At 48.5% G+C, this 25,464-nt stretch overlaps 2 protein-coding genes across 3 annotated transcripts in view; one reads left to right on the top strand and one right to left on the bottom strand.

Moving 5' to 3' along the window:
* Positions 1 to 7,427, top strand: part of LOC148145026 (uncharacterized) — a 60,817-nt gene extending 53,390 nt beyond the window's left edge. For both annotated transcript variants that reach the window (XM_087975522.1, XM_087975521.1), the window contains exon 2: positions 4,647 to 7,427. In XM_087975522.1, coding sequence (XP_087831648.1) covers positions 5,038 to 6,678 — 1,641 coding nt within the window. In that variant the 5' untranslated portion in view covers positions 4,647 to 5,037 and the 3' untranslated portion in view covers positions 6,679 to 7,427. The remainder of the gene's footprint in view (positions 1 to 4,646) is intronic.
* LOC148145025 (uncharacterized) overlaps positions 1 to 25,464 on the bottom strand; it is a 161,548-nt gene that overhangs the window by 47,792 nt on the left and 88,292 nt on the right. The window lies entirely within an intron of this gene.

The following is a 25,464-nucleotide window of genomic DNA, read 5'->3' as shown; positions in this document are numbered from 1 at the left end:
ATCTTGACACAATTCTGTCCAGCAACACAGCGGTTAAAGCTTCAAAAATTACACATTATTTATTTAAGTTTTTTTAAGAGACAGTACAGCCTTAATTACAAGAAAATACCAATCAAATGTAGTAAGGTGACATGATTTACAGCAGGTTAATCCAAAGGGGTCTTAATTACGTAAATCATCGTGCCATGGTAGCAGCTGAAGGTTAGTTCAAATGGTCAATTAACATGTCAGTGTTCATTTTAAACAAACTCCATTGTCCTCTTATCTTTGGATTTTAGCTTAATTCTGCAAAACAGCAGGACAAGTTCACAGAGTTCAATCATTATTCTCAGCCATTTTGTTGTATTATTTGAAATTGAAAAGCCATTTTGTGGTTAGTAAAAATCTATATATACTTGTTGCATCTGACAATAACCTAAATTCAAATTTTAGATCCTCACCTGAAGCATCAGAGTCTGAGAGGTGACCTTCTAGACGTTTGTAAGAGGCATGGATATGGTGAATACCCAAGGTCTTTACCCCAGGGTAAGGGAGTCCAAAGCTCGAGGGCGTATGTTTGAGGTGAGAGGGGAATGATTTCAAAGGGACCTGAGGGGCAACTTCACGCAGAGAGTGGTGCATGTATGGAGCGAGCTGCCAGAGGGAGTAGTGGCGGCTGGTACAATTACAACATTTGAAAAGCATCTGGATGGGGATGTGAATACGAAGAGTTCAGAGGGATATGGGCGACATGCAGACAAGTGAGACGATATCTGAACAGATGAATTGGACCAAAGGGTCTGTTTCTGTGTTGTATGACACTAATCGTCTTTGGCGAAAGCAGAAGTGTGGTTGTGAAGACTGGACTTTCAGAGCAGCTTTCAAAGATGTTTTGTCCTTCCTGGGAGCAGAAGAAGATTAGATTATTTACAGTGTGGAAACAGGCCCTTCGGCCCAACAAGTCCACACCGACCCGCCGAAGCGCAACCCACCCATACCCCTACATTTACCCCTTTTAACGTAACACTACGGGCAATTTAGCATGGCCAATTCACCTGACCCGCACATCTTTGTGACTGTGGGAGGAAACCGGAGCACCCGGAGGAAACCCACGCAGACCCGGGGAGAATGTGCAAACTCCACACAGTCAGTCGCCTGAGTCAGGAATTGAACCCGGGTCTCTGGTGCTGTGAGGCAGCAGTGCTAACCACTGTGCCACCGTGGCGCCCAACAATGAAGTTACAATGAAATCTTGCATTTGTGAGACAGCGACTAAGTGAGTGAGTACATCCCAGATTTTGGTGGAAAGTGGAATTTCATTGCACTGTGGGGATGAAGCCATACCCTATGCAGTCATTTCTGCTGGTGGGTGAGACCAGACCTCAAGACTAGGGGGATTAGATTTAGGACAGAGATGAGGAGGAGAAAGTGAGGACTACTGCTTTTCCTGTGGTGCAGTGAATCTATGGAATTCTCTTCATTAAGTATATTCAAAATGGGTTTTTGCATAGTTGGGGAATTAAGGGTAGTTGGGGCAATGCTGCGAGGAGGAGCTGAGACGATGGATAGATCGGCCATGATCACAATGAAGAACGGGGCAGGCTAGATGGGCAAAATGGCTGACTCCTTTTATTACTGTGAAACTATTTCCCACAGCTAACCCACCTAATCTGCACATCACTGGGCACTACGGGTAATTTAGCATAGCGAATCTACTCTAACCTGCACCTACCTGGACACCATGGGTAATTTAGCACAGCCAATCCAACCAAATCCGCACAACACTGAACACTGGGTAATTTAACATGGTCAATCCACCCGAACCTGGACAAAGTTAAACATCACACAACACCAGGTTATAGCCCAATGGGTTTATTTGGAAGTACTCGCTTTTGGAGCACTGCTCCTTCAGGTGGTTGTGGAGTACAAGATCATAAGGCACAGAATTTATGGAAGAAGATTATAGTGTCCTGTCACTGAAATGATATATTGAACAAATCTGGATTGTTACCTCTTTCATCTTTTACAGTGGGTTGCAACTATCATTCATATGTAAATCTCGATAACATAAGGTTTTATAACGAAAGGTAACAACATCTGGGCGGCATGATGGCTCAGTGGTTCTTAATTCTGCCTCACAGCACTTGGGACCCAGGTTCAATTCCAGCCACTGGCCACAGTCTGTGTTGAGTTTGCATATTCTCCCCATGTCTGCATGAGATTTCTCCAGGTGCTCCGGTTTCCTCCCACAATCCAAAAGTATGCAGGTTAGGTGAATTGGCCAAGCTTAAATTGCCCAGTGTGTTACATGCATTGGTCAGGGGCAAATATGGGGAATGGGGCCTGGTGGGTTACTCTTTGGAGGGTTGGGGAACCAAAACTTCAGCAGAGCTGAGAACAGACCAACATCTTACTCTGTGGGAACAGGGAGATCAACAGAGGACAGAGAAACCAGGACCTGAAATCCGACCTGACACCGGATTACTGTGATCAGTGTTTTGATTTGCAATGCCAACCCTCTACCTTCACCTAGCTTCCCGTTTGACTACCCCCTCGATATTCAAGATCCAATCCTTGTCGTCCTGAAGCCATGTCTCTGTAAGGAGTCTCAGATCATAATGATTCTCTTCAATGTGTGCAGTCAATTCATTCACTTTTGTAACAGTGCAGCACACATGCAGACACACTGTTTTCGGTTTACATTTTAATGATCTTTGCAATCCAGTTTTAATTGCTGGGACATTTACTCTCCTTGTCTCTATCATTCTGTGATGTTCATTCCCCACATCACTACATTGCTCACTGGCCTTGATTGGGATTGGCCGTGCCAAATTACCCATAGTGCCCAGGGATGTGCAGGTTAGGTGTATTTGTCAGGGGAATGGGTCTGGGTGGGTTCCCCTTCAGAGGGTCGGTGTGGACTCGTTGGGCCGAGTGGCCTGCTCCCACACTGTGGGGATTCTCTGAAGCGAAGGGATGTTAGCAAATGGTGCAGGGCAGTGCGTGCGCCCGGCTTGGCCCCGCCCATCTGCTCCTTTCGTGACGTCACAACGCGGAAGTGACACTGAATGAATGAAAACCCTTCCGTCTGGGCAAATCCTGGGGCGGGAAAATCTGTTCACTTGTAGCAACGTGAGTGAAACCAGGGAGGGAGCAGACCCTGTCAACTCAGGTATGGGAGTTAATTCCCAGGTGAGGAGGACAGAGATTGGGAGGAGGAGATATCTTTTCTGTTTTCCTTTTCAAATGCACCCGATTTCCACAAGTAAATGCAACAGGTATAAGTACAGCACATGCAGCTTCGAACCGGCTGTGCATCCTCTGTTCTTCCTCTGCCTTGGCTCCAGCACTTTTTTGGCTTTCTTTCCCTCCCCCCCCCCCCCCCCCCCCACCCGGCCGGTGTTCATACCTCAATGTTTTCCCGGTTGTCTTTTGTGGGCTTTGAAAACTTTCCCAATCGTCTGGATGCAGGATTTGGGAGATTATGTTGTAGCTGTCCAGAACATTGGTTCGGCCACATTTGGAATATTGTGTGCAGTACTGGTCTCTCTGCTGTAGGAAGGATGTCATAGAGTCATGGATGTTGTGAAACTTGAAAGGGTTCAGAAAAGATTGGCAAGGATGTTGTCAGGGTTTGAGCTGAACAGGATGGGGCTGTTTTCCCTTGAGTACCAGAGGCTGAGGGGTGACCCTATAGATTTCTATAAAATCATGAGGGGCATGGATAGGATAAATAGACAAGGTGTTTCCCTGGAATGGGGGAGTCCAGAACTAGAGGGTAATAGGTTTAGGGTTGGGGGGAGATTTAAAAGGGCCCTAAGGGGCTACTCTTATATTCAGAGGGTGGTGCATGTAAGGAATGAGCTGCCAGAGGAAGTGGTGGAGGCTGGTACAATTACAGCATTTAAAAGGCATCTCGCTGGGTATATGAATAGAAAGGGTTTAGAGGGATATGGGCCAAGGGTTTAGAGGGATATGCTGTCAAATGTGACTAATGATTTAGGATATCTGATCGGCATGGATGCGTTGGACCGAAGGGACTATTTCTGTGCTGTACATCTGGTAGACAATGGTCCTCAGAATTCCGTTCCCATTAGGCTCACCCTTAACCCTATTGCACATGATCTTGGCGACAGTATCACATTCTGAAATGAGAAAAGATCTATAAATGTGCAAGGGAATAGTTCCGTTCTGGGTGTGTACATGGAGTTGGATATAGTTACTGAAGTGTGTCAGTGTTAATGCCTTGATGTCTCATTTGGCTCCCACCTTCTCGGGGTCGTTAACCATTTTGTGTCTGGTCCTTCCTCAAGAAGCTGCATTGCAGATTCACCCTGAATGGACACTTTATTTTTGCTTCCCAAAATCAGACCTGCTCACTCTCAGCAGGATCCCAATGTTGTGAAAGATATTAACTTTCAGGTGGAGGTATCCAAAATTCAGAGAGATGTCAGTCTTGATGTTTTTGCTTTTTCTGCCCCTGTAAGGTCCTGAATCAGCACCTTCAGGGGAATTAGTTAGAGCGGAGTGAGAACAGAGGGGGATTGAGAGTGGGATGGTGCTTTCAATTTTGTGAAACAACAAAAGAATATTCCACAGAAAGTAGAATTGCTTGTTCAGAATTTCTACCCTGCACTGATAATCCCTTTTGTAATCCCTTTTTGCAGAGTATTTGAAAATCTGAAGACTGAAGTTTCAAAATCAAAGAATGAAGGGCTTACGCCCGAAACATTGACTCTCCTGATCCCCGGACGCTGCCTGACCTGCTGTGCTTTTTGACTCACTGTCCAGCGTCTGCAGTCCTCACTTTGATGTCAATGTCTGACAGTCACTCAATCCAATGGGACCACAACGATTTTTGACTGTGATTTCTGTGAGAGGAATCAATGCTTTTTGGTTCCTGTTTGAGGACGTTTTCAGCATCAGTGGGACTGGACGAGAGACCCAATTGTGGCAGCACAGTGTGTGTGGAGCCTGAAACAGTTTTACGGCCTGGAAAGGGGATTTCACAGCAGGGAGGGGCTCCCCATGTGTTTGTGAGCAGCTGAAGCTGTGGCCATGGAGAAACCTGAGGAATCTCACCCCGTGGAGAAACCGTGGAAGTGTGGCGACTGTGGGAAAGGCTTCCGTGTCCCGTCTGCCCTGGAGACTCATCGGCGCAGTCACACCGGGGAGAGGCCATTCCCGTGCACCGACTGCGGGAAGGCCTTCAGACATTCCTCCCACCTGCTGGCCCACCAGCGGGTCCACACAGGGGAAAGGCCCTTCAGCTGCCCAGATTGTGGGAAGGCCTTCAGACATTCCTCCACCCTGCTGAGACACCTGCGTGTCCACACCAGAGAGAGGCCCTTCAGCTGCCCAGATTGTGGGAAGGCCTTCAGACATTCCTCCACCTTGCTGACACACCAGCGTGTCCACACCGGGGAGAGGCCCTTCAGCTGCCCTGAGTGCGGGAAGGCCTTTGCCCAGGTCTCCTCCCTGATGAGGCACCAGCGGGTCCACACTGGGGAAAGGCCCTTTCGCTGCCCCGAGTGCGGGAAGGCCTTTACCGACATCTCCTCCCTGATGAGGCACCAGCAGACCCACACTGGGGAGAGGCCGTTCACCTGCTCTCAGTGCGGGAAGGGCTTCACCCGCTCCTCCAACCTGCGGAGCCACCAGTGGGTCCACACGTGGGAAAGGCCCTTCAGCTGCCCCAAGTGTGGGAAGGCCTTTACCCAGGTCTCCTCCCTGATGAGGCACCAGCGGGTCCACACTGGGGAAAGGCCCTTTAGCTGCCCAGAGTGCGGGAAGGCCTTTACCCACGTCTCCTCCCTGATGAGGCACCAGCGGGTCCACACCGGGGAAAGGCCCTTCAGCTGCCCTGAGTGTGGGAAGGCCTTCAGTGTTTCCTCCACCCTGCGGAGCCACCAGCGCGTCCACACGGGGGAGAGGCCCTTCAGCTGCCCCGAGTGTGGGAAGGCCTTTACCCACGTCTCCTCCCTGATGAGGCACCAGCGGGTCCACACCGGGGAAAGGCCCTTCAGCTGCCCTGAGTGTGGGAAGGCCTTCAGCAATTCCTCCACCCTGCGGAGCCACCAGCGCGTCCACACGGGGGAGAGGCCCTTCAGCTGCCCCGAGTGTGGGAAGGCCTTTACCAACGTCTCCGCACTGCAGAAGCACCAGCGTATCCACACGGGGGAGAGGCCCTTCAGCTGCCCCGAGTGTGGGAAGGCCTTTACCAACGTCTCCACACTGCAGAAGCACCAGCCTATCCACACGGGGGAGAGGCCCTTCAGCTGCCCCGAGTGTGGGAAGGCCTTTACCAACGTCTCCGTCCTGCAGAAGCACCAGCGGATCCACACGGGGGAGAAGCCCTTTAGCTGCCCAGAGTGCGGGAAGGCCTTTACCGACGTCTCCTCCCTGATGAGGCACCAGCGGACCCACACTGGGGAGAGGCCGTTCACCTGCTCTCAGTGCGGGAAGGGCTTCACCCGCTCCTCCAACCTGCGGAGCCACCAGCGGGTCCACACAGGGGAGAGGCCCTTCAGCTGCCCCGAGTGTGGGAAGGCCTTCAGTGATTCCTCCTCCCTGCTGAAGCACCACTGGGTCCACACGGGGAAGAGGCCGTTCACCTGCTTTCAGTGCGGGAAGGGCTTCTCCTGCTCCTCCCACCTGCTGACCCACCAGCGAGTTCACGTGCCATTGCAGGGGGATTGAAGGAATGATGGCCGAGTGCCAATATCGATTGGACCATCAACCCACTGTGGTGTAAAATTATGTCCCAATACATGTGTGAATCATAATGCAACACATGTATTGGGCCAAGCAGTGGAATGTGGTGAAAGGGTTAAAATTGTGTCCCAATACATGTGTGAATCTAACCGAAAATGGAAGGTGTCGCTTAGTCCCGTGTGAATCTTATTGTACACCTTCCCGTGTGAATCTTCTTATCTGTATGTAACCAGAATGGAATGTGTTTTTTAGCCTTGCTCTGCTGTTCACATGAATGTTTATATCTGGAAAAGAGTATATCAGCTGGAAAAGTCTCCAGTTCGGTAGAGTCTGCTCCGGGGTTGCGTTTAACCGCCGAGCGTGGGTTGTTGGCAACCGCTCTACGAGAACTGACGGCTCCCAGTTCCGGTAACACGTAGAGTGAGTATAAACCAGACCCGTTGTAAGTACGAGACCTGGTTGTGGCGACGCTGCGGGGAATAAAACACTTATATTCTAGCAGACTCGCCTCTTGGCTGTTTGTTCTGTGTCAGACTACTTTCCTGCGAGCCTGGTCCTTGACCTTGAGAATTTTTTAAAACATTTTGGCGTAGCCGGCAGGATCAATCGCAATTGAGGAAAGATTTTGATACAGAACAATGTTTTGGAAAAAGGCTAAGAAACCAGAGGAACAAACTGTGGAGGTCCCGACCGTCCCGGGATGGCATGGACCGTGGCATGGCGTGGCAGTTTGTTTGAGAAATGGTGGGGGGCGACCGGAGAACTGGGAGGCCGAGGGCGTAGGAACCCCAGGGTCGCTGCTGTCCACCCTTGAGAGGATCCCAGTCCTGCCGAAGAACCCCTTGCCTGGGGTACAGCGGAGGATGTGGGCCTGTGCGGCGGCCTGTAGACAACAGTCAGACAAGCGCCAAAAAGCTGAAGCAGAATTAGCCCTCCTGAAACATGAGCAGGGACTCAGTTCGGGAGATGCCTCTATGTTGAGGCAGGAAATTATGAAGTTAAAAGCTGAATTGACAGCATTAACTGAACTAGCAGGACGAACTATTATGTATCTGTCTGCTAAGAAACGGAAAGAGAAAAGGAAGGTCCCTCGAACCCCGGACCCGGTACAAGTACGGGCGTTTGTAGCCCAGTTAAATAACGGGGATCGGTGGGATATCGATCATTGGGATGGGAACATTTGGGGAGATTCAGATGATCAGTACGAAGAGGACCCACCCGTACTCCAAGCTAAACCAGTGGTTAGGAGAAAGCAGGTTCAGAGACGTCTCCCAGTGCAACGGGAGGTAATGTTAGATGAGGAAGGAAACCCTATACGGAATGAACAAGGGGAGGCAATTATGCATGAATTACCGCGGGTTCAGCCTCCTGCAGAATTCTCTGAATTAACGGAAGACTTCACTACCGATGAGGTGCTGTTTATCACCCAGAAAACCCGACGTAATCCTGGGGAGCCGTTAGAGCTATGGCTAATTCGGCTCCTCGAGGAAGGGGGGCAACAAGTGCAGGTAGACTATCAGGATGCTCCCAAGTTTGGTGGATTAGCAAAGGATGCTGCCATAGACCTGGGGTACCGCAGACAAGCCAAGGATATGGTAATAGATCGCAGTATGGGGACCTTATTTGGGATGTATGCCAGGGCAGTGGCCGAACAGTATCCCTTCCCGTCCGATTGGCCCCCCTTGGAAGGAACTTGGACAACAATTAAGGAAGGGGTTCAGAGGCTAACCCGTTTGTGTGTGCGGGATGCCCTGTTGCTGGGAGTGCTGGACGAGGTAGATAACACAAATGTTAGTAGACAGACTAGAGACCACCTAGTGAAGACTGCCCCCCCCCATTATAAACCACTGTTATTAACCATAATGTTGAGTGGACGGGGAGAAACCCTAGGAGATGCCCGTAGTATGATGAGGGAGATGGGTGGTTTGGGGGATTGGGGACCCACAACCCGTGCTTCTCAGGGGGGCACGGAGGGGCGTCGCCCTGAGGCTCGGGCAGGGGGAAAAGTAAACCCTAATCAAGGAAGTAACCAAGGCCCCTCACGGCGTGCTTTGTGGCAAGCTTTGATACGGGCGCAGGTCCCAGCATCGGAGATTGATAGCCTACCTACACCGGAATTAAAAGACTTATGCAGACGAAAGGGACTGAAGGTGTCCCGGGTAGAGACGGAGTCCCGACCCACTATGGAAGACCTAGTGGAATTACTAACACAAAAATGTCAGACACGGGGTCCGGTTGTTAATGAGCCTCGAAGGGGTAGAACTTCCACTTCCCAGCGGTGGGAATCCTCGGAGGACGAGGAGGAGGAGGAGGTACGGCCTCCCCTCCGAGAGTGTTATAAAGTGGATAGGCGTGGCCGGAAACCTAGTAAGAAAGGCAAGAACAAAGAAGGGCGAGGCAAACGTCTTTACCCAGTGCTGTCTGGGGAAGATGAATGGGAGGAACAATAGGAATCGGGCCAAGCCACAAGGGTTTGCCCACGAACGAGCCAATGGTCAGCAGACGACATTCGACCTCATGTATCATTGACTATCTATTGGCGCAAATCCGTCCAAACCGTTATGGCTCTAGTGGACACAGGGGCGGAGGCCACCTTAATCTATGGGACGCCCCATAAGTTTAAAGGAACCCCAGTCACGCTGGTTGGGCTGGGAGGTAATCTGATTGAAGGAAAAACAGTACAATTGCCCCTAAAGATAGGTACAATGCCCATTAAAACTTATTCAATTATCATTACACCGGTTAGAGAATGGATCCTGGGAATGGACATTCTGGCCGGTTTAACACTTCACCTCCAACAAGGGAAGTTTGAATTTGGAATCACGAAAATGGCTTTGCGCTGTAGGACGGTGTTAGTGGGAAAGGTTAAAATGGACCCCTTCCCCATCCCGATCGCCGATCGCGTAATAAGTCTTAGACAGTATAGGATTCCCGGCGGACATAAAGAAATATCCGCCACAATTAAGGATTATTTGGAAGCGGGAGTGCTTAGGACATGCACCACGGCGTGGAATAACCCCTTATGGCCCGTACATAAAGCCGATGGGTCATGGCGGATGACGGTAGATTATCGGCAACTAAACCGTCACACTCCGGCCTTGACGGCAGCGGTCCCGGATGCCGTCACTATTATAGGACGAATCCAACATCATCCAGGGGTGTGGTACGGAGTAATTGATTTGGCTAATGCCTTCTTCACAATTCCTATTCCCGAAGATAGGCAGGAACAGTTCGCATTCACTTGGGAGGGTAGACAATTCACGTTCACGCGATTGCCCCAAGGATATCTGCATAGCCCTACTATCTGCCACCGGATAGTTGCAGAACACTTGGCTGCCTTTAAAGTGCCTGACGAAGTGATGATCTCGCACTATATTGACGATATGATGATACAGGGGACAAGTCAGAAGCAGGTTCAGGAATTGCTGGACCAACTGGTTCAACATATGCGAGGATATGGGTGGGAGATCAACCCACCCAAAATCCAGGGTCCCTCTCAAACGGTAAAATTCTTAGGAATCGTGTGGAACAAGGGGGAAAGGGAAATCACTGCGAAAGCTAAAAATAAGATTCAGGTCTTTGCCGTCCCTCACACCCAGAAGGACGTGCAGCAATTTATTGGGTTATTCGGATTCTGGAGACAGCATATTCCCCATTTAGGACAAATTTTAAAACCTTTGTATCGAGTTACGAGGAAAAAGGCAGCGTTCGAATGGACGGAGGTCCATCAAACTGCATTTGAAATGGCCAAGCAAGCGATACAGCAAGCTGTATCCTTGGGAAAGATACAGTCAGGACCTGTAGAACTGCAAGTCTCAGCACAGGGGGATTATGCCAATTGGAGCTTATGGCAAAAACAGGGAAGAACCCGTAAGCCACTGGGATTTTGGTCCCGAAAATTACCCCCGGCAGGGGAACGGTATACCCCCTTTGAGAAACAGTTATTAGCATGCTACTGGGGCTTGGTGGAAACCGAAGCCCTGACCATTGGACATGAAGTGATCATGAGAACAGCTATCCCTATTCTTCCGTGGGTACTTAGTGACCCCACTACCCACCGAATAGGAACTGCCCAAGAGAGCAGCATCATTAAATGGAAATGGTATGTGTCGGAGAGAGTGCGGACTGGACAGAAAGGAGTGTCAGTCCTACATGAGCAAGTGGCGGAGGCCCCTGAGGAAGGGGAAAAACGGTTTGAGGTGATTGAATACAAGGAATCACCCGTTAAGATGGGAAAACGGTATGATGAACTGACCCCGGATGAACAAGCCACGGCTTGGTTCGTAGATGGGTCAGCCCAATGGAAAGCGGGACAGCGTAGATGGAAAGCTGCCGCCTTTAACCCAAAACAAGGCACTACCCTAGAAGAATTAGGGGAGGGAAAAAGTAGTCAGTGGGCAGAATTAAAAGCAGTGCATATGGTAGTCATGCAAGCAGGGGTCATGGGAGTTTGTTTGTTCTCTGACTCGTGGTCAGTGGTTAACGGCATGACACAATGGATGCCAACTTGGCAGGCCAATCAGTGGATGATCCAGAATAGGGAAGTATGGGGTAAACAGTTATGGGAAGATATATGGGAGAAAGCTCAATACCTGGTCATATACATCACCCACGTAGATGCCCATACATCTCGAAATGATGTGGAAGCTCTACATAACCGATATGTGGATGGTATCGTCCGAACCATAATGGTGCAAAGGGGCACCTCAGTGGACCTAGCTAGATGGGCACACCTTAAGGCTGGGCACTGGGGAGTGCAAGGAACCTTGCAATGGGTTCGAGACCGAGGAATAGATCTTATGGTAGATGATGTTAAGACTGCAGTAAACCAGTGTGAGCAGTGTCAACATCAGCCGCAGGGAGTGCCCCAACACATGATGGGACATATCCATCGGGGGGATGGTCCGGGACAGAGCTGGCAAATGGACTTTGTGGGTCCCTTACCCTCCTCACAAGGATGTAACCACATATGTACAGCTGTGGACACTATGTCTGGGGTTTTGGTAGCCCATCCCTGTCGTCACAACAATCAACAGGCTACCTTGCGATGTTTAGATTTGATTGAACAATTTTATGGATTGCCCATACAGGTCCAGAGTGACAATGGCTCCCATTTCACAGGAAGGGCGGTAAAGCAGTGGTGTCACGATAACCACGTGGAATGGGTTTATCATGTACCCTATCACCCACAAGCTGCGGGACTTATAGAACGAATGAATGGGCTTCTAAAGTCCTCACTACAAAAAGCAGGAGGTTGCAATGACTTAACAGGTTGGAAGAAGCAACTAATTCGGGTGGTGAAACAAATTAATAACCGCCCATTAGGAAATGGGGTAACACCCTTGAATAGGATGATACGAGTATGTGATACCCCAAAGACTCAGCCTATTAAAATGTGGAAATTCGCTGAGGAAGCTGATATTCCCGTAAGGGCCACGCCGGCTTCGGCTGGACTGGACCTACGAGCACTAACTGCCCAGACTTTGATCCAACAGAAACCTACGGTGATTAAGACCGGATTAGGATTGATTTGTCCCCCTGGAACCTATGGGCATATCCTCCCGCGGTCGGGACTGTCACTAAAGGGGATTGATGTGATGGCAGGCGTAATTGACGCGGACTACCAAGGGGAGTTGGGGGTGATCCTGGTCAACATCACCGCTGAACCTTACGTGATACAGAAGGGGGACAGAATAGCGCAATTGGTCATTAAGCCATGTAACCTTACAACGGTGGAAGAGACGGGAGCTCCCGTTACGGTTACTGAGCGTGGGACGGGGGGATTTGGGTCTACTGACACTAAGGGGGCCAAGGTATGGGTGCGCCAGACGACCGGCCCCCCCAGGCCGGCCGAAATCATAGCACAGGGGAAGGACAGTCTGGTCACCATTATGTACCCCGGGGACCCGACCTGGGCAAACGTCCCGGCGAACCAGTGCTACTTACGTGAGACCTAAATAATGTTGTAATTGCTATGCACCCGCAGGCTGGCCCTCCGCCTTGAACATGGGGTGGTCATGGGGATTGCGACTCCTATTGGCGATGTTCGCGATCGGATGGCCACTCCAGGGCATCGGTATCACGGCCTGGACGCTGGTACCGATCGCCCGCCATGAGGTGCGGTGGGAGGCCAGTAGCCAGCGACGGACGCAGGACAATTTTACATGTGAACCCGGTCAGCAGTGCGTTGTTCTGACTCTCACCAGCGACTGTCAATTGTACACGTGTGCACAGTGCTACATGCGCCGGGATGGGGAAAAATATGACATATCGTTCATACCGCCTAATTGCACCCTGGTGGTAAATGCCCAAGTCAAGACGTGTTTGTGGGACCGACGCACCCAGACATGCGGGACAACGGGGACTCATTGGAGCGTCGCAGCTCGGGGGGAAGATCTGTGGCTGCGCAATGCCACCGATATTCGGAATCGTCATCGATTCATGTGGTTAATAATGGTACTGCCCTCGACGAACGCCCCGTCTGAGGCGTTATTAAACCCCACGCGGGGCGGGCCAGCCACGGGGGGCGTGCGGTCGCATCGAACACAGTTGGCCCCTATTATGTCAACTTGTCAACAGATGGCCCGGGCGGTACTGCACACTGATGTTCATTGGCGGGTACAGTTGCCCCTCATACCCGAGTGTCATACCAAGAGGCGGCGACGAGCGTGGTACGACACCCTGCTGGGAGGCGCAGGAACTGTTATGGGTATCTCGAATGCCATTGACTCTGAGGTAACCCGTACTAAATTATCTAACACGGGACAGGCCACCTCACAAGGACTACATACTATTGGAAGGTGGATGCCATCCGTAATGATGACTCAAGGAGAGACAGCTGAAATAATGATACGATCTCTGCAATGGGAACTGGATGTCTGGGGTGCCACTCAGGAACTGTTTGAGAACATTACGGCTCAGTTAAATTGGACTGCCTGTCATATTCAAATGTTGCATGCTCAAATACAGAAAGAACGCTTTTTGCGTGTGGTAACATCCCCCAATGTACAAGCGTGGAGGGGACTATGGAATGTATCTGAGAAATTGTGGATGATAACCCATCCAGAGCGAACATGGTGTAACGCAACTATGTGTAACGGATACTTTGTTACCATGAATGTAACCCACACTGTTACGGTCTGTCGATATTATGTATTACCAGTGATTACATCTTCTGGATATTATTTTCTGAAGACAAGGGGACAGTGGTTTAGCCCAGATACCAATATTACCTATGATCTGTCCGCTTGTGAACAGACTGATCGGGGGAAAACTTGCCTACTGATGGACAGGTATCGGGACCCTTGCTTGACTAAGGGAACGGCCCTGTGCGAATGGACTGTTGAGACTCCAAGGGACATGATGTGGCAGATTGGGCCACACACGCTCTGTGTGGCTACCAATAATCCACATCCTATGCTTCCCTCAGCACCGTTCTCGGGATGCCTCTCAAATGTCTATCAGTGGCACTGGCAGAATCACACCTATTTGTTGACCACTTATAGCAGTGCTCGCCACTTTACCAAGGTGCAGTGGAAAGTGCTGATGAATCCTTGGAACATTTCCCTGGATCGGTTTAAGCGAGCATTGGACCGATCCGAGGAGCTTAAGCAGATATTACGAAAGCATCAAACCAATGTCACCAAGGTTACGGTGTCTACCTTTATACATGGACAGGAGGTAGTACATGCTACCCGTGTAGTGGACGTGGAGTCAGCTCATCATTGGTGGGACATATTGAGTGGTATGTCCTCCACTGCGGGGACATTCCTGTTCCCACCCTTGTCGATCCTGGTAGCGGTCCTGGTGATTTTAACATGCTGTAATGTCCTGACTTGCTTGTATATTTGGCGTGTACGTAGGCGCTTGTTAGAAAGAATACATATGGGCATAATGTAACACATGTATTGGGCCAAGCAGTGGAATGTGGTGTAAAATTATGTCCCAATACATGTGTGAATCATAATGCAACACATGTATTGGGCCAAGCAGTGGAATGTGGTGAAAGGGTTAAAATTGTGTCCCAATACATGTGTGAATCTAACCGAAAATGGAAGGTGTCGCTTAGTCCCGTGTGAATCTTATTATACACCTTCCCGTGTGAATCTTCTTATCTGTATGTAACCAGAATGGAATGTGTTTTTTAGCCTTGCTCTGCTGTTCACATGAATGTTTATATCTGGAAAAGAGTATATCAGCTGGAAAAATCTCCAGTTCGGTAGAGTCTGCTCCGGGGTTGCGTTTAACCGCCGAGCGTGGGTTGTTGGCAACCGCTCTACGAGAACTGACGGCTCCCAGTTCCGGTAACACGTAGAGTGAGTATAAACCAGACCCGTTGTAAGTACGAGACCTGGTTGTGGCGACGCTGCGGGGAATAAAACACTTATATTCTAGCAGACTCGCCTCTTGGCTGTTTGTTCTGTGTCAGACTACTTTCCTGCGAGCCTGGTCCTTGACCTTGAGAATTTTTTAAAACACCCACTTCCAGGGATTCCCGGGTTCGAATCCCGCCACGACAGATGGCAGAATTGGTATTCGGTCAGAAATGTGGAGTGCGGAATCTAACGATGAGACCGTTTCAGGGAGGGGGTGGTGCGGGGGAGAAAGCCCCCATCTGATTCACTCTCTCCCTTGTTAGGGAAGGGAACCGCCGTTGTGGGAAAGGATTCACTCAGTCGTTCCAGCTGCATCCTTTACCCGGTCTGGCCTACACGTGATTCCAGACCCACAGCAGTCTGGAAGACTCTACACTGCCCCTTCCTGGCAAATGAGCGGGGAGAAACTTACTTGGAGACAGGGTATGGGTTGAAATTGCTGAGTGAGGCAATACTTCCTCCAGGGTATGGCTGTACCAAAGATCCAATTACAAAGGGACAACTTGGTGCTGGCCAAGAGTAAAGACAGTGAGGGGGGTGGGACAAGGGGAGGTGTGGTGTGTGCACTTTCACCTTGAGTTGTTCAAAAAGCAACTGCTTTTTCTCTGCCTTTTTGCTGGGGGGATCTGAAGCTGTAACCAAGTTGGGTTGCAATAAAGGTTACCCTGAACTTACCACCGGGCTCAGACTCTCATTGAAAGCTTTGAGCTTCAAGAGGTTTTTGTTTTAAAGCTGCTCATTTCTTTCAGCCTCCTGCACTAAGTTTAGAACACAGAACAATACAGCGCAGAACAGGCCCTTCGGCCCTTGATGTTGCGCCGACCTGTGAACTATTCTCAGTTCGTTCCCCAACACTATCCCAAAATCAACCATGCGCTTATCTAAGGATTGTTTAAATCTCCCGAATGTGACTGAGTTGACTACCTTAGCAGGTAGGGCATTCCACGCCCTTACCATTCTCTGCATAAAGAACTTGCCTCTAACATCTGTCTTAAATCTATCACCCCTCAATTCGAAGTTATGCCCCCTGACATCAGCATCCTAGGAAAGAGTCTTTCACTGTCTCCCCTATCTAATCCTCTGATCATCTTGTATGTCTCTATCAAATCCCATCTTAGCCTTCTTCTTTGCAATGAGAACAGATCCAAGTCTCTCAGCCTTTCCTCATAAGACCCTCCCTCCAGACCAGGCAACAACCTGGTAAATCTCCTTTGCTCCTTTTCCAATGCTTCCCACATCCTTCCTGAAATATGGGGACCAGAACTATACACAATATTCCAAGTGTGGCTGCACCAGCGTTTTGTATAGTTGCACCGTGATATTGCAGTTCCAGAAATCAATCCCTCTACGAATGAAACCTAACACAACGTGTGCCTTCTTAACAGCACTATCCACCTGCGTGGCAACTTTCAGGGATCTATGCACCTGGACTCCAAGATCACTGCCTTCCTGTTATTCTTCCCAAAGTGAATCACCTCACATTTAGCTGCATTGAACTCCATTTGCCACCTCTCAGCCCAATTCTGCAGTTTATCCAAGTCCCCCTGCAACCTATAACATTCTTCCAAACTGTCCACTACTCCACCGACTTTAGTGTCATCTGCAAATTTACTAATCCATCCACCTATGTCTGTGTCTAAGTCATTGATAAAAATGACAAACTGCAGTCGTCCCAAAACAGATCCTTGTGGCACACCACTAGTAACCGGACTCCAGGCTGAATATTTTCCATAAACCACCACTCGCTGCCTTCTTTCAGAAAGCCAAACTGCTAAATCACCCTCAATCCCATGCCTCTGCATTTTCTCCAACAGCCTACCATGTGGAACCTTTACTGAGGTCCATGTACACCATGTCAACTGCCCTACCCTCATCTCCATGCTTGGTCACCTTCTCAAAAAACCCAATGAGGTTTGTGAGACACAATCTGCCCTTGATGAAACCATGTTGACTATCTGAAGTCAAATTGTTGCTTGTTAGATGATTGTAAATCCTATCTCTAATATTCCTTTCCAAAAGCTTTCCTTCAACAGAAGTAAGGCTCACTGGTCTATAATTACCTGGGTCATCTCTGCTGCCCTTCTTGAACAAGGGCACAACATTTGCAATCCTCCAGTTCTCAAGTACTAAGCCTGTAGACAATGACGACTCAAATATCAAAGCCAAAGGCTCTGCTATCTCCTCCCTCGCTTCCCAGAGAATCCTCGGATAAATCCCATCCGGCCCAGGGCACTTGCCTATTTTCACTCCTTCTAGAAATGATAACATCTGTGTGCAACTAACCTCGATCCTTTCAAGTCTAATATCTCGTACCTCATTCTTCTCCTCTACAATATTCTCCTTTTCCTGAGTGAAGACCGATGAGATATTCATTAACACCTCTCCAATCTCCACAGGGCCCACATTCAACTTCCCCCTTCTATCTTTGACTGGCCCTATTCCTACCCTAATCATCCTTTTATTCCTCACATTCCTATAGAAAACTTTAGGTTCTCCTTTATTCTATTGGTTAAAGACTGTTCATGTCCTCTCTTTGCTCTTAACTGTCTCTTTAAATCCTTCCTAGCTGATCTGTAACTCTCCATCGCTTCTGAACCATCTTGCCTCATCAACACATAAGCCTCCTCCTTCTTTGGAACAAGAGATGCAATTTCTGTTGTAAACCACGGTTCCCTTACCTTATCACTTCCTCCCTGCCTGACAGGAACATATCTATCAAGGACACACAATATCTGTTCCTTAAACCAGCTCCACACTTCAATTGTTCCCATCCCCTGCATTTTGCTACCCTATTCTGTGCATTCTAAGTCTTGCCTAATTGCATTATAATTGCCCTTGCCCCATCGATAACTCTTGACCTGTGGCATGTTCCTATCCCTTTACATCGCTAAATGAAACCTAACTGAATTATGGTCATTCTCTCCAAAGTGCTCACCTTCCACTAAATCAAACACCTGGCCTGGTTCATTACCAAGCACCAGATCCAGTGTGACCTCCCCTCTTGTTGGCCCTTCAACATACTGTGTCAGAAAGCCCTCCTGCACACACGGGACTAAAACTGATCCATCCGACGTACTAGAGTGAAAGCATTTCCAGTCAATGTTGGGGAAGTTAAAGTTCCCCATAATGACCACCCTGTTCCTTTCACTCCTACCCTAAAAAATTTTGCTAATCCCCTCTTCCACCTCCCTGGAACTCTGCAGAGGCCTATAAAAAAAACTCCAAGCAGTGTGACCTCTCCTCTCCTGTTTCTAACCTCAGCCCACATTACCTCAGTAGATGAGTCCTCTTCAAAAGTTCTGTCAGCCACCGTTATACTATCCTTGACTAACAAGGCCACGCCTCTCCCTCTTTTACCGCCTTGGCTGTTCTTAATGAAAGATCAAAACCCTGGAACCTGCAACATCCATTCCTCACCCTGCTCTCTCCATGTCTCCGAAATGGCCACAACATCCAAGTCCCAGGTACCTATCCGTGTTGCAAGCTCCCCTACCTTATTGCGGATACTCTGGCGTTGAAGTAGAAACACTTCAAACCACTTCGCTGTCTGCCAGCACATTCCTGTGACCCTGAAATCCTGTCCCTGTCCTTCCTACTCTCATCCTCCTGTACATTGCAGCTACACCCTCGGTTCCCATCCCCCTGCTGAGCTAGTTTAAACCCACTCGAATAGCACCAGCAAATTTCCCACCCAGGATATTAGTACCCCTCTGGTTAAAGTGAAGACTGTCCTGTTTGTACAAGTCCCACCTTCCCAGAATGAGTCCCAATTATCCTGAAAAAACCTGAAATCCTCCCTCCTGCACCATCCTTGTAGCCACGTGTTCAGCTGATATCTCTCCCTATTCCTTGCCTTGCTATCACGTGGCACGGGTAACAAACCAGAGATAACCACTCTGTTTGTTCGAGCCCTCAGCTTCCACGCTAGCTCCCTGAAATCCTGCCTTACATCCCTATTCCTCTTTATTTTGTGGTTAGCACTGCTGCCTCACAGCACCAGAGCCCCCGGTTCAATCCACCCCCACCCCCCCCGCCGCGTCTGCGTGGGTTTCCTCCCACAGTCCAAAGACATGCGAGTTAGGGTGAATTGGCCATGCTAAATTGCCCAGTAGTGTTGGTGACAGGGAATGGGGCTGGGTGTTTTGCTCTTCGGCGGGTCGGTGTGGACTTGTTGGGCCGATGGGCCTGTTTCCACACAGTCGGGAATCTGATCTAAAGTTCTGGAATTTATATATTGATGAACTGAAACCTGCAACCCCTTCTAAAAGATGAAGGACTCAGCAGCGGTCCAGGTTTGTTCCAAATATTGCATCGGTTGCATGACACTGATGTTTTGCTGTTAACTCTGTGTCTTATGATCCTGCAACACAGCTACCCGCAGAAGGAGCAGCGCTGCAGAAGCTAGTGCTTCCAAATACACCTGGGTGGGCGCGGTTTACACAGAGGGGTGTGGTTTACGATCTGCATTTGGAGGGGGCGGGGCTTACGCGTCACCTTGGAGGTGGAGGGGCGGGACCAGGGAGCGTGGCCATCCCGAAGCCGGAAGTATGCCCGCGGCCTGTTTCCTCCGTTGGAGCTTCGGCTGCAGCAAGTAAGGTAAAGCTTTATGAATATTTCCTTTTACAGAGTTTGTATTTAATAACCAGTAATGGCTACTCAATATCATCAGAAAGTCCCAAAATGCAATTCATTTCAATCCAGTGCAGATAAACACTAAGAGTTAATTTTCTACGGGAATCAACAGCCTCAGCACTAAAATAGTCTCACAAGGGAACGGCTGTGAATGTTATCCCTTGGGGTCCTGTTCACACAGATTCACCGATGCTGAGGCAAACGTTCTTAATTGCCTTACAGCATCCTGTTATCACTTGGTGAGCCCAGGTGTCCCTATGTTTAAGTTCTGCCCTCTTTCTGAGCCTTCCTGCCAGTTTATTTTCTTGTGCAGTAAATGTATTTAATAATTCAGCATTACATTTTAGTCTGAATGTTTAAAGACAAGTTTTAAGGCTATAGACTTTATCACCCAGATGCCCACATCCTCATTCCTCCCTTTGATTGCACCACGATCACTGAAAGTGAAGGATACTCCAAACGAATGCCCTTCAAGGTGGTCCAGCCATCAACATCCTGTAGAGTGGCACCACCATCTTCGCAGCTCATCTGGTCATATTTATCATCGCCATCGACACGTGTGGGTGAGCCATCAGATCGCAAAAGGAGCATCTTCTGGGGCAAATCTATATCACTAAGGGACCTCATAAGCCTAGCAATTAAATACCTAACAATACCAATACCGACAAACAGACATAGCTAAATTGATAAGCCAATTGTACCATCAACCCGATCTGCAGTTTCCCCAACTGGTCCCTTCAGTCATTCTGTCAAGGAATACCTGGATCTCTTCTTGTATCTTAGTAATATTGCCAGTCAGATCGGGAATGCCCATAGTGCATTTATCTCGGACAATGGTGCAGACCTCACCCTCCTGGGCCTGTATATAGTCTAAGGCATACCGCTTTCAACATGGAGTCGCTTGAACGATGGCGTGAGCTGCCAGAGGAAGTGATGGGTGCTGATACGATGACAAGTTAAAAGGCTCCTGGACGGGCATCTGAAAATGAAGGGTTCAGATGGGTCAGGGCCAAGTGATGGCAAATGCAACTGGAGTCATAGAGATGTACAGCACAGAAACAGACCCTTCGCTCCAACGCATCCTTGCTGACAAGATAGCCAACACAATTTAGTCCCAGCTGCCAGCACCCAGCCCATATAGGGGCCAAGTGATGGCAAACGTGACTAGATTAATTTAGGATATCTGGGCAGGTTGGGCCAAAGGGTCTGTTTCTGCACTCTGTGACTCTAATTGTCTTCAGTGGAATCAGGAGTGTGGTTGTGAAGGCTGGTTTTTCAGAACATGTTTTGCCCTGACTGGGAGCAGAAGCGTTTGACTGAAGTGTGTTGGAGTTAATGCCTTGACGTCTCATTTTACTCCCACCTTCCCGGGGTCGATAATCATTTTGTGTCTGGTCCTTTCTCAAGAAACTGCATTGCAGGTTCACCCTGAATTGACACTTTTTTTTTTGCTTCCCAAAATCAGACCTGCTCACTCTCGGCAGGATCCCAATGTTGTGAAAGATATTAACTTTCAGGTGGAGGTATCCAAAATTCAGAGAGATGTCAGTCTTGACGTTTTTGCTTTTCTGCCCCTGTCAGATCCTGAATCAGCACCTTCAGGAGAATGAGATAGAGCAGAGTGAGAACAGAGGGGGAAGAGGGTGTGTGAGTGCTTTCAATTTTGTGGAACAGCTAAAGAAAAGAATATTCCACAGAAAGTAGAATTGCTTGTTCTGAATTTCTACCCTGCACTGATAGTGATGACTTTTGTAATCTGTTTTTAACAGTGTATTTGAAGATCTGAAGACTGAAGCTTCAAAATCAACAAATTTGAAGGGCTTATTCCTGAAACATTGACTCTCCTGCTCCTCTGATGCTGCCTGACCTGTTGTGCTTTTCCAGCGGCACACTTTTCGACACTGACTCTCCAGCGTCTGCAGTCCTCACTTTGACGTCAATGTCTGACAGTCACTCAATCCATCGGGACCGCAACGATTTTCAACTATGATTCTGTGAGAAGGAGCAAAGTTTTGGTTCCTGTTTGAGTACGTTTCCAGCATCCGTGGGACTGGATCATAGACCATACTGTTGCAGTGCACTGAGCGTAGACCCTGAAACAGTTATACGGCCTGGGAAGAGGAATTCACTGTGGGGAGGGGCTCCACACGCATTTGTGTGTAACTGAAGCTTCGGCCATGGAGAAACCCGAGGAATCCAGCCCCGTGGAGAAACGATGGAAGTGTGGCGACTGCAGGAAAAGCTTCTGTGTCCCATCTGTCCTGGAGACTCATCGGCGCAGCCACACCAGGGAGAGCCCGTTCCCCTGTCCCGTCTGCGGGAAGGGCTTCAGCACTTCCTCCACCCTGCTAACCCACCAGCGGATCCACACTGGGGAGACGCCCTGCAGCTGCCCAGTGTGCAGGAAGGCCTTCAGCGATTCCTCCACCCTGCTGAGGCACCAGCGGGTCCACATGGGGGAGAGGCCCTTCAGTTGCCCCGGGTGCGGGAAGAGATTTACCCAGGCCTCCAGCCTGCTGACCCTCCAGCGGATCCACAAAGGAGAGAGGCACTTCAGCTGCCCCCTGTGCAGGAAGGGCTTCGCTAGCTCTACCAACCTCCGGAGGCACCAGGGAGTTCATGTACCATTGCAGGGGGATTGAAGGCGTGATGGCTGAGTGCCAGTATCGACTGGACTATCAACCCAGTTCCAGGGGCTCCCGGGTTTGAATCCCACTGCAGCAGATGGTGCGATACAGGGTATGGGTTGAAATTGCTGAGTGAGGCAACACTTCCTCCAGTTTAAGGCTGTACCAAGGACCCAATTACAAAGGGACAACTTGGTGGTGACCAATAGTAAAGAAGTGAGGTGGGTTGGGGGGTGGTGGGGTAGCGTGTGCGCTTTGACCTTGAACGGTTTAAAAAGCAGCTACTTTTTCTCTGCCTTTTTGCTGAGGGGGTTTGAAGCTGTAACAAAGTTGGATCTCAATAAAAGTTACCTGAATTTACCCCCGGCTCAGACTCTCATTGAAAGCTTTGAGCTCCAAGGTTTTTGTTTTAAAGCTGCTCATTTCTTTCAGCTTTCTGCACTAAGCTTCCAATGTCGCGTATCAGATGGATCAGTAAATGAGCAGCCAGTTTCGTTCGAAAGTGAATTTTTCAGGAGTGCAGAGTGTGTCATTTCATCGGCATTGTAAAGTTTACTGGCAGCATTGGGAGGTGTGGATTGTGCTCACTAGAAATTATGTGGAGGAGCCATGGTGGTGGACTCGCCTGAACGAAGTTAAAAATCACACAACACCAGGTTATAGTCCAACAGGTTTATTTGGAAGTGTGAGCTTTTGGAACACTGCTGTGGAGCAGGATCATAAGACACAGATTTTATAGCAAAAGATCAGTGTCATGCAACTGATAGGATATATTAAACAAACCAAGATTGTTGTGAAGTCTTTCACCTTTTAGAATGCGTTGCAGGTTTCAGTTCATTAATATGTAAATCCCATAACATCTTTTGATTCACATTCTCAAGATGACTTCAGTTTTTTTTAAAAAAATGTCACAACTCAGCCCAGATAAAGGTGTGAGGTTCGAGTCTGCCAATGTCCCAATTTTGAATCAGACTGGTTCTATTTCCAAAGCAAGAATTCATAAAATATTACATGGATTGACTGCCTGCAGACTGTGCACTTTTTGAGCAAAATTGAATGTATCTGCAAACATAATTCTGCCAATACAAATTTGCCCAAAAAGTGATGTGAGTTTATGCATGAGTGCACATAAGAGTGTGATGGAGTATATGCCTGAGAGTGTGTTGGGGGTGTATGTGTGCGTGTCTGAGAGAGCACATGTGTATGAGTGAGGTATGAATAAAAGCAAGGGCTTGCGTTTTGCTAAAGCAAGGACGGTCAGGACTTGTACAGTTAATGGTAGGGCCCTGTGTCATGCTGTAAGAGAGACACATGGTGGGGTTCAGGTACACAGTTCTTTCAAAGTTGCTTCGCTGCGAGACAGGGTGGTTAAGAAGGCGTTTAGCACACTTGCCTTCATTGTTCACCCCATTGAGTATAGGAGTTGGGACATCATGTTGAGGTTGTACAGGATGTTGGTGAGGCCACTTTCAGAGTACTGAGTATGGTTCTCGTGTCCCTGTAATAGGAAGAATACTATTAGAGAGGGTTCGGTAAAGATTTACCAGGATGTTGCCAGGACTGGAGGGTTTGAGTTATAATGACAGGCTGGGACTTTTTTCACTGGAGCACAGGAGGTTGGGGGGTGACATCATGGAGATTGATAAAATCACGAGGAGTGGAGGTAAGGTGAATAGCAAAGGGCTCTTCCTTAGCGTAGGGTAGCTCAAGACTAGGGGGCATATTTCTTTAAAGTGACAGGAGAGAGATTTAAAAGGAACCTGAGGGGCAAAGTTTTGACAGAGGGCGGTTTACACGTGGAATGAACTTGCTGAGGATGTGGACAATGCAGGTACGTTTACAAAGTCTAAACGACATTTGGATGGGTACATGAATAGAAAGGTTCAGAGGGATTTGGGCCAAACGCAGGCAAGTGAGGCTAGTTTAGTTTGGGAACCCTGGTCGCCATGGATGAGTTGGACCAAAGGGTCTATTTCTGTGCTGTCTACCTCTCTGAACCAGAAGTGATCTTATTGAAACCAGTAGAATTCTGAAAGGGGCTTGACAGGATTGATGCCAATAAAATGCTCCTTTGTGGTGGGAGTCATAGAATCCCAACAATGTGGAAACAGGTCATTCAGCCCATCTATTTCACACTGGCCCTCTGAACAGCATCCAACACATACCCACCCCTTTATTCAGTATTTCCCATGGCCAATCCACCCTAAGTTTCACATCCTTGGTCACTATGGGTAATTTAGCACAGCCTATCCACCCTAACCTCTACACCCTAATCTGAAAATTACCTTCTCAAAAATGTAATTTAAATGTAGAAAAATGTTAGTCTGACTCAACATTCAGACGCAGACAGAATTCACACTTATTGTTAGAAAAGCTCTGCATTTGAATGACATTCTTGAGAAGGTAACAAAAAACAAGTTCTGGGATTAACAAACCAAAGAGCAGAAACCTATTCTAAAAGATGAAGGATTTCATCTAAAATTGTTTGATGTGTCACATTTCCATGACGCTAGACTCCTTAGGATATAAATTGTGATCATGATCTCATTCTCCAAAACTACCTGATGAAGGAGCGGCGCTCCGAAAGCTAGTGCTTCCAAACCAACCTGTTGGATTATAACCTGGTGTTGTGTGATTTTTAACTTTGTCCGTGGGAAACACATGAGTTGTGGGAGTGGTAACAGTTCTTATTTTGTGATCTATTCCAAGTGAAATTTCTCCTCTGCACAGGCACGGGTAAACAGTTTGTTTTTGTGCTTTGTGCGAGATCGGGTTAGCAGCTTTTAAATCCTTATGTGAAGCAACAGAAGTAAACTGTCAATCAGCAATTGTATTCCGAGAGTGGTACTTCCAGCTCTGGTAATCCTGTTGCATCAACAGAGAGAGGGTGAGGATGTCACATCTCAAGAGCAGACAGAAAAGTTATTTCGCTTGTTGAGTCGGTTCCTCACTCAGATGAGACTGGATGTTGCTTTTAATGGATCATAATTAAATGCTACAATGGAACACCTTAAATTCAAGGAATTTTGAAAGTGCAAACGAACAGTAACTTTGAACAGACATGTTCTTCCATTTCTAACCTTGGTTGACCCATATGAAGCCTTTTTACTGATAGCTCCATAATCATGTTCCTGCTG

The sequence above is a fragment of the Chiloscyllium plagiosum genome, unplaced genomic scaffold (genome assembly GCF_037043375.1).
Source record: "Chiloscyllium plagiosum isolate Xiang-an unplaced genomic scaffold, Cpla_swu_hap1 HiC_scaffold_27, whole genome shotgun sequence".
NCBI classification, from domain to species: domain Eukaryota; kingdom Metazoa; phylum Chordata; class Chondrichthyes; order Orectolobiformes; family Hemiscylliidae; genus Chiloscyllium; species Chiloscyllium plagiosum.
Note: the sequence above shows the minus strand (reverse complement) of the source record. Positions and strands in the feature narration are given on the sequence as shown.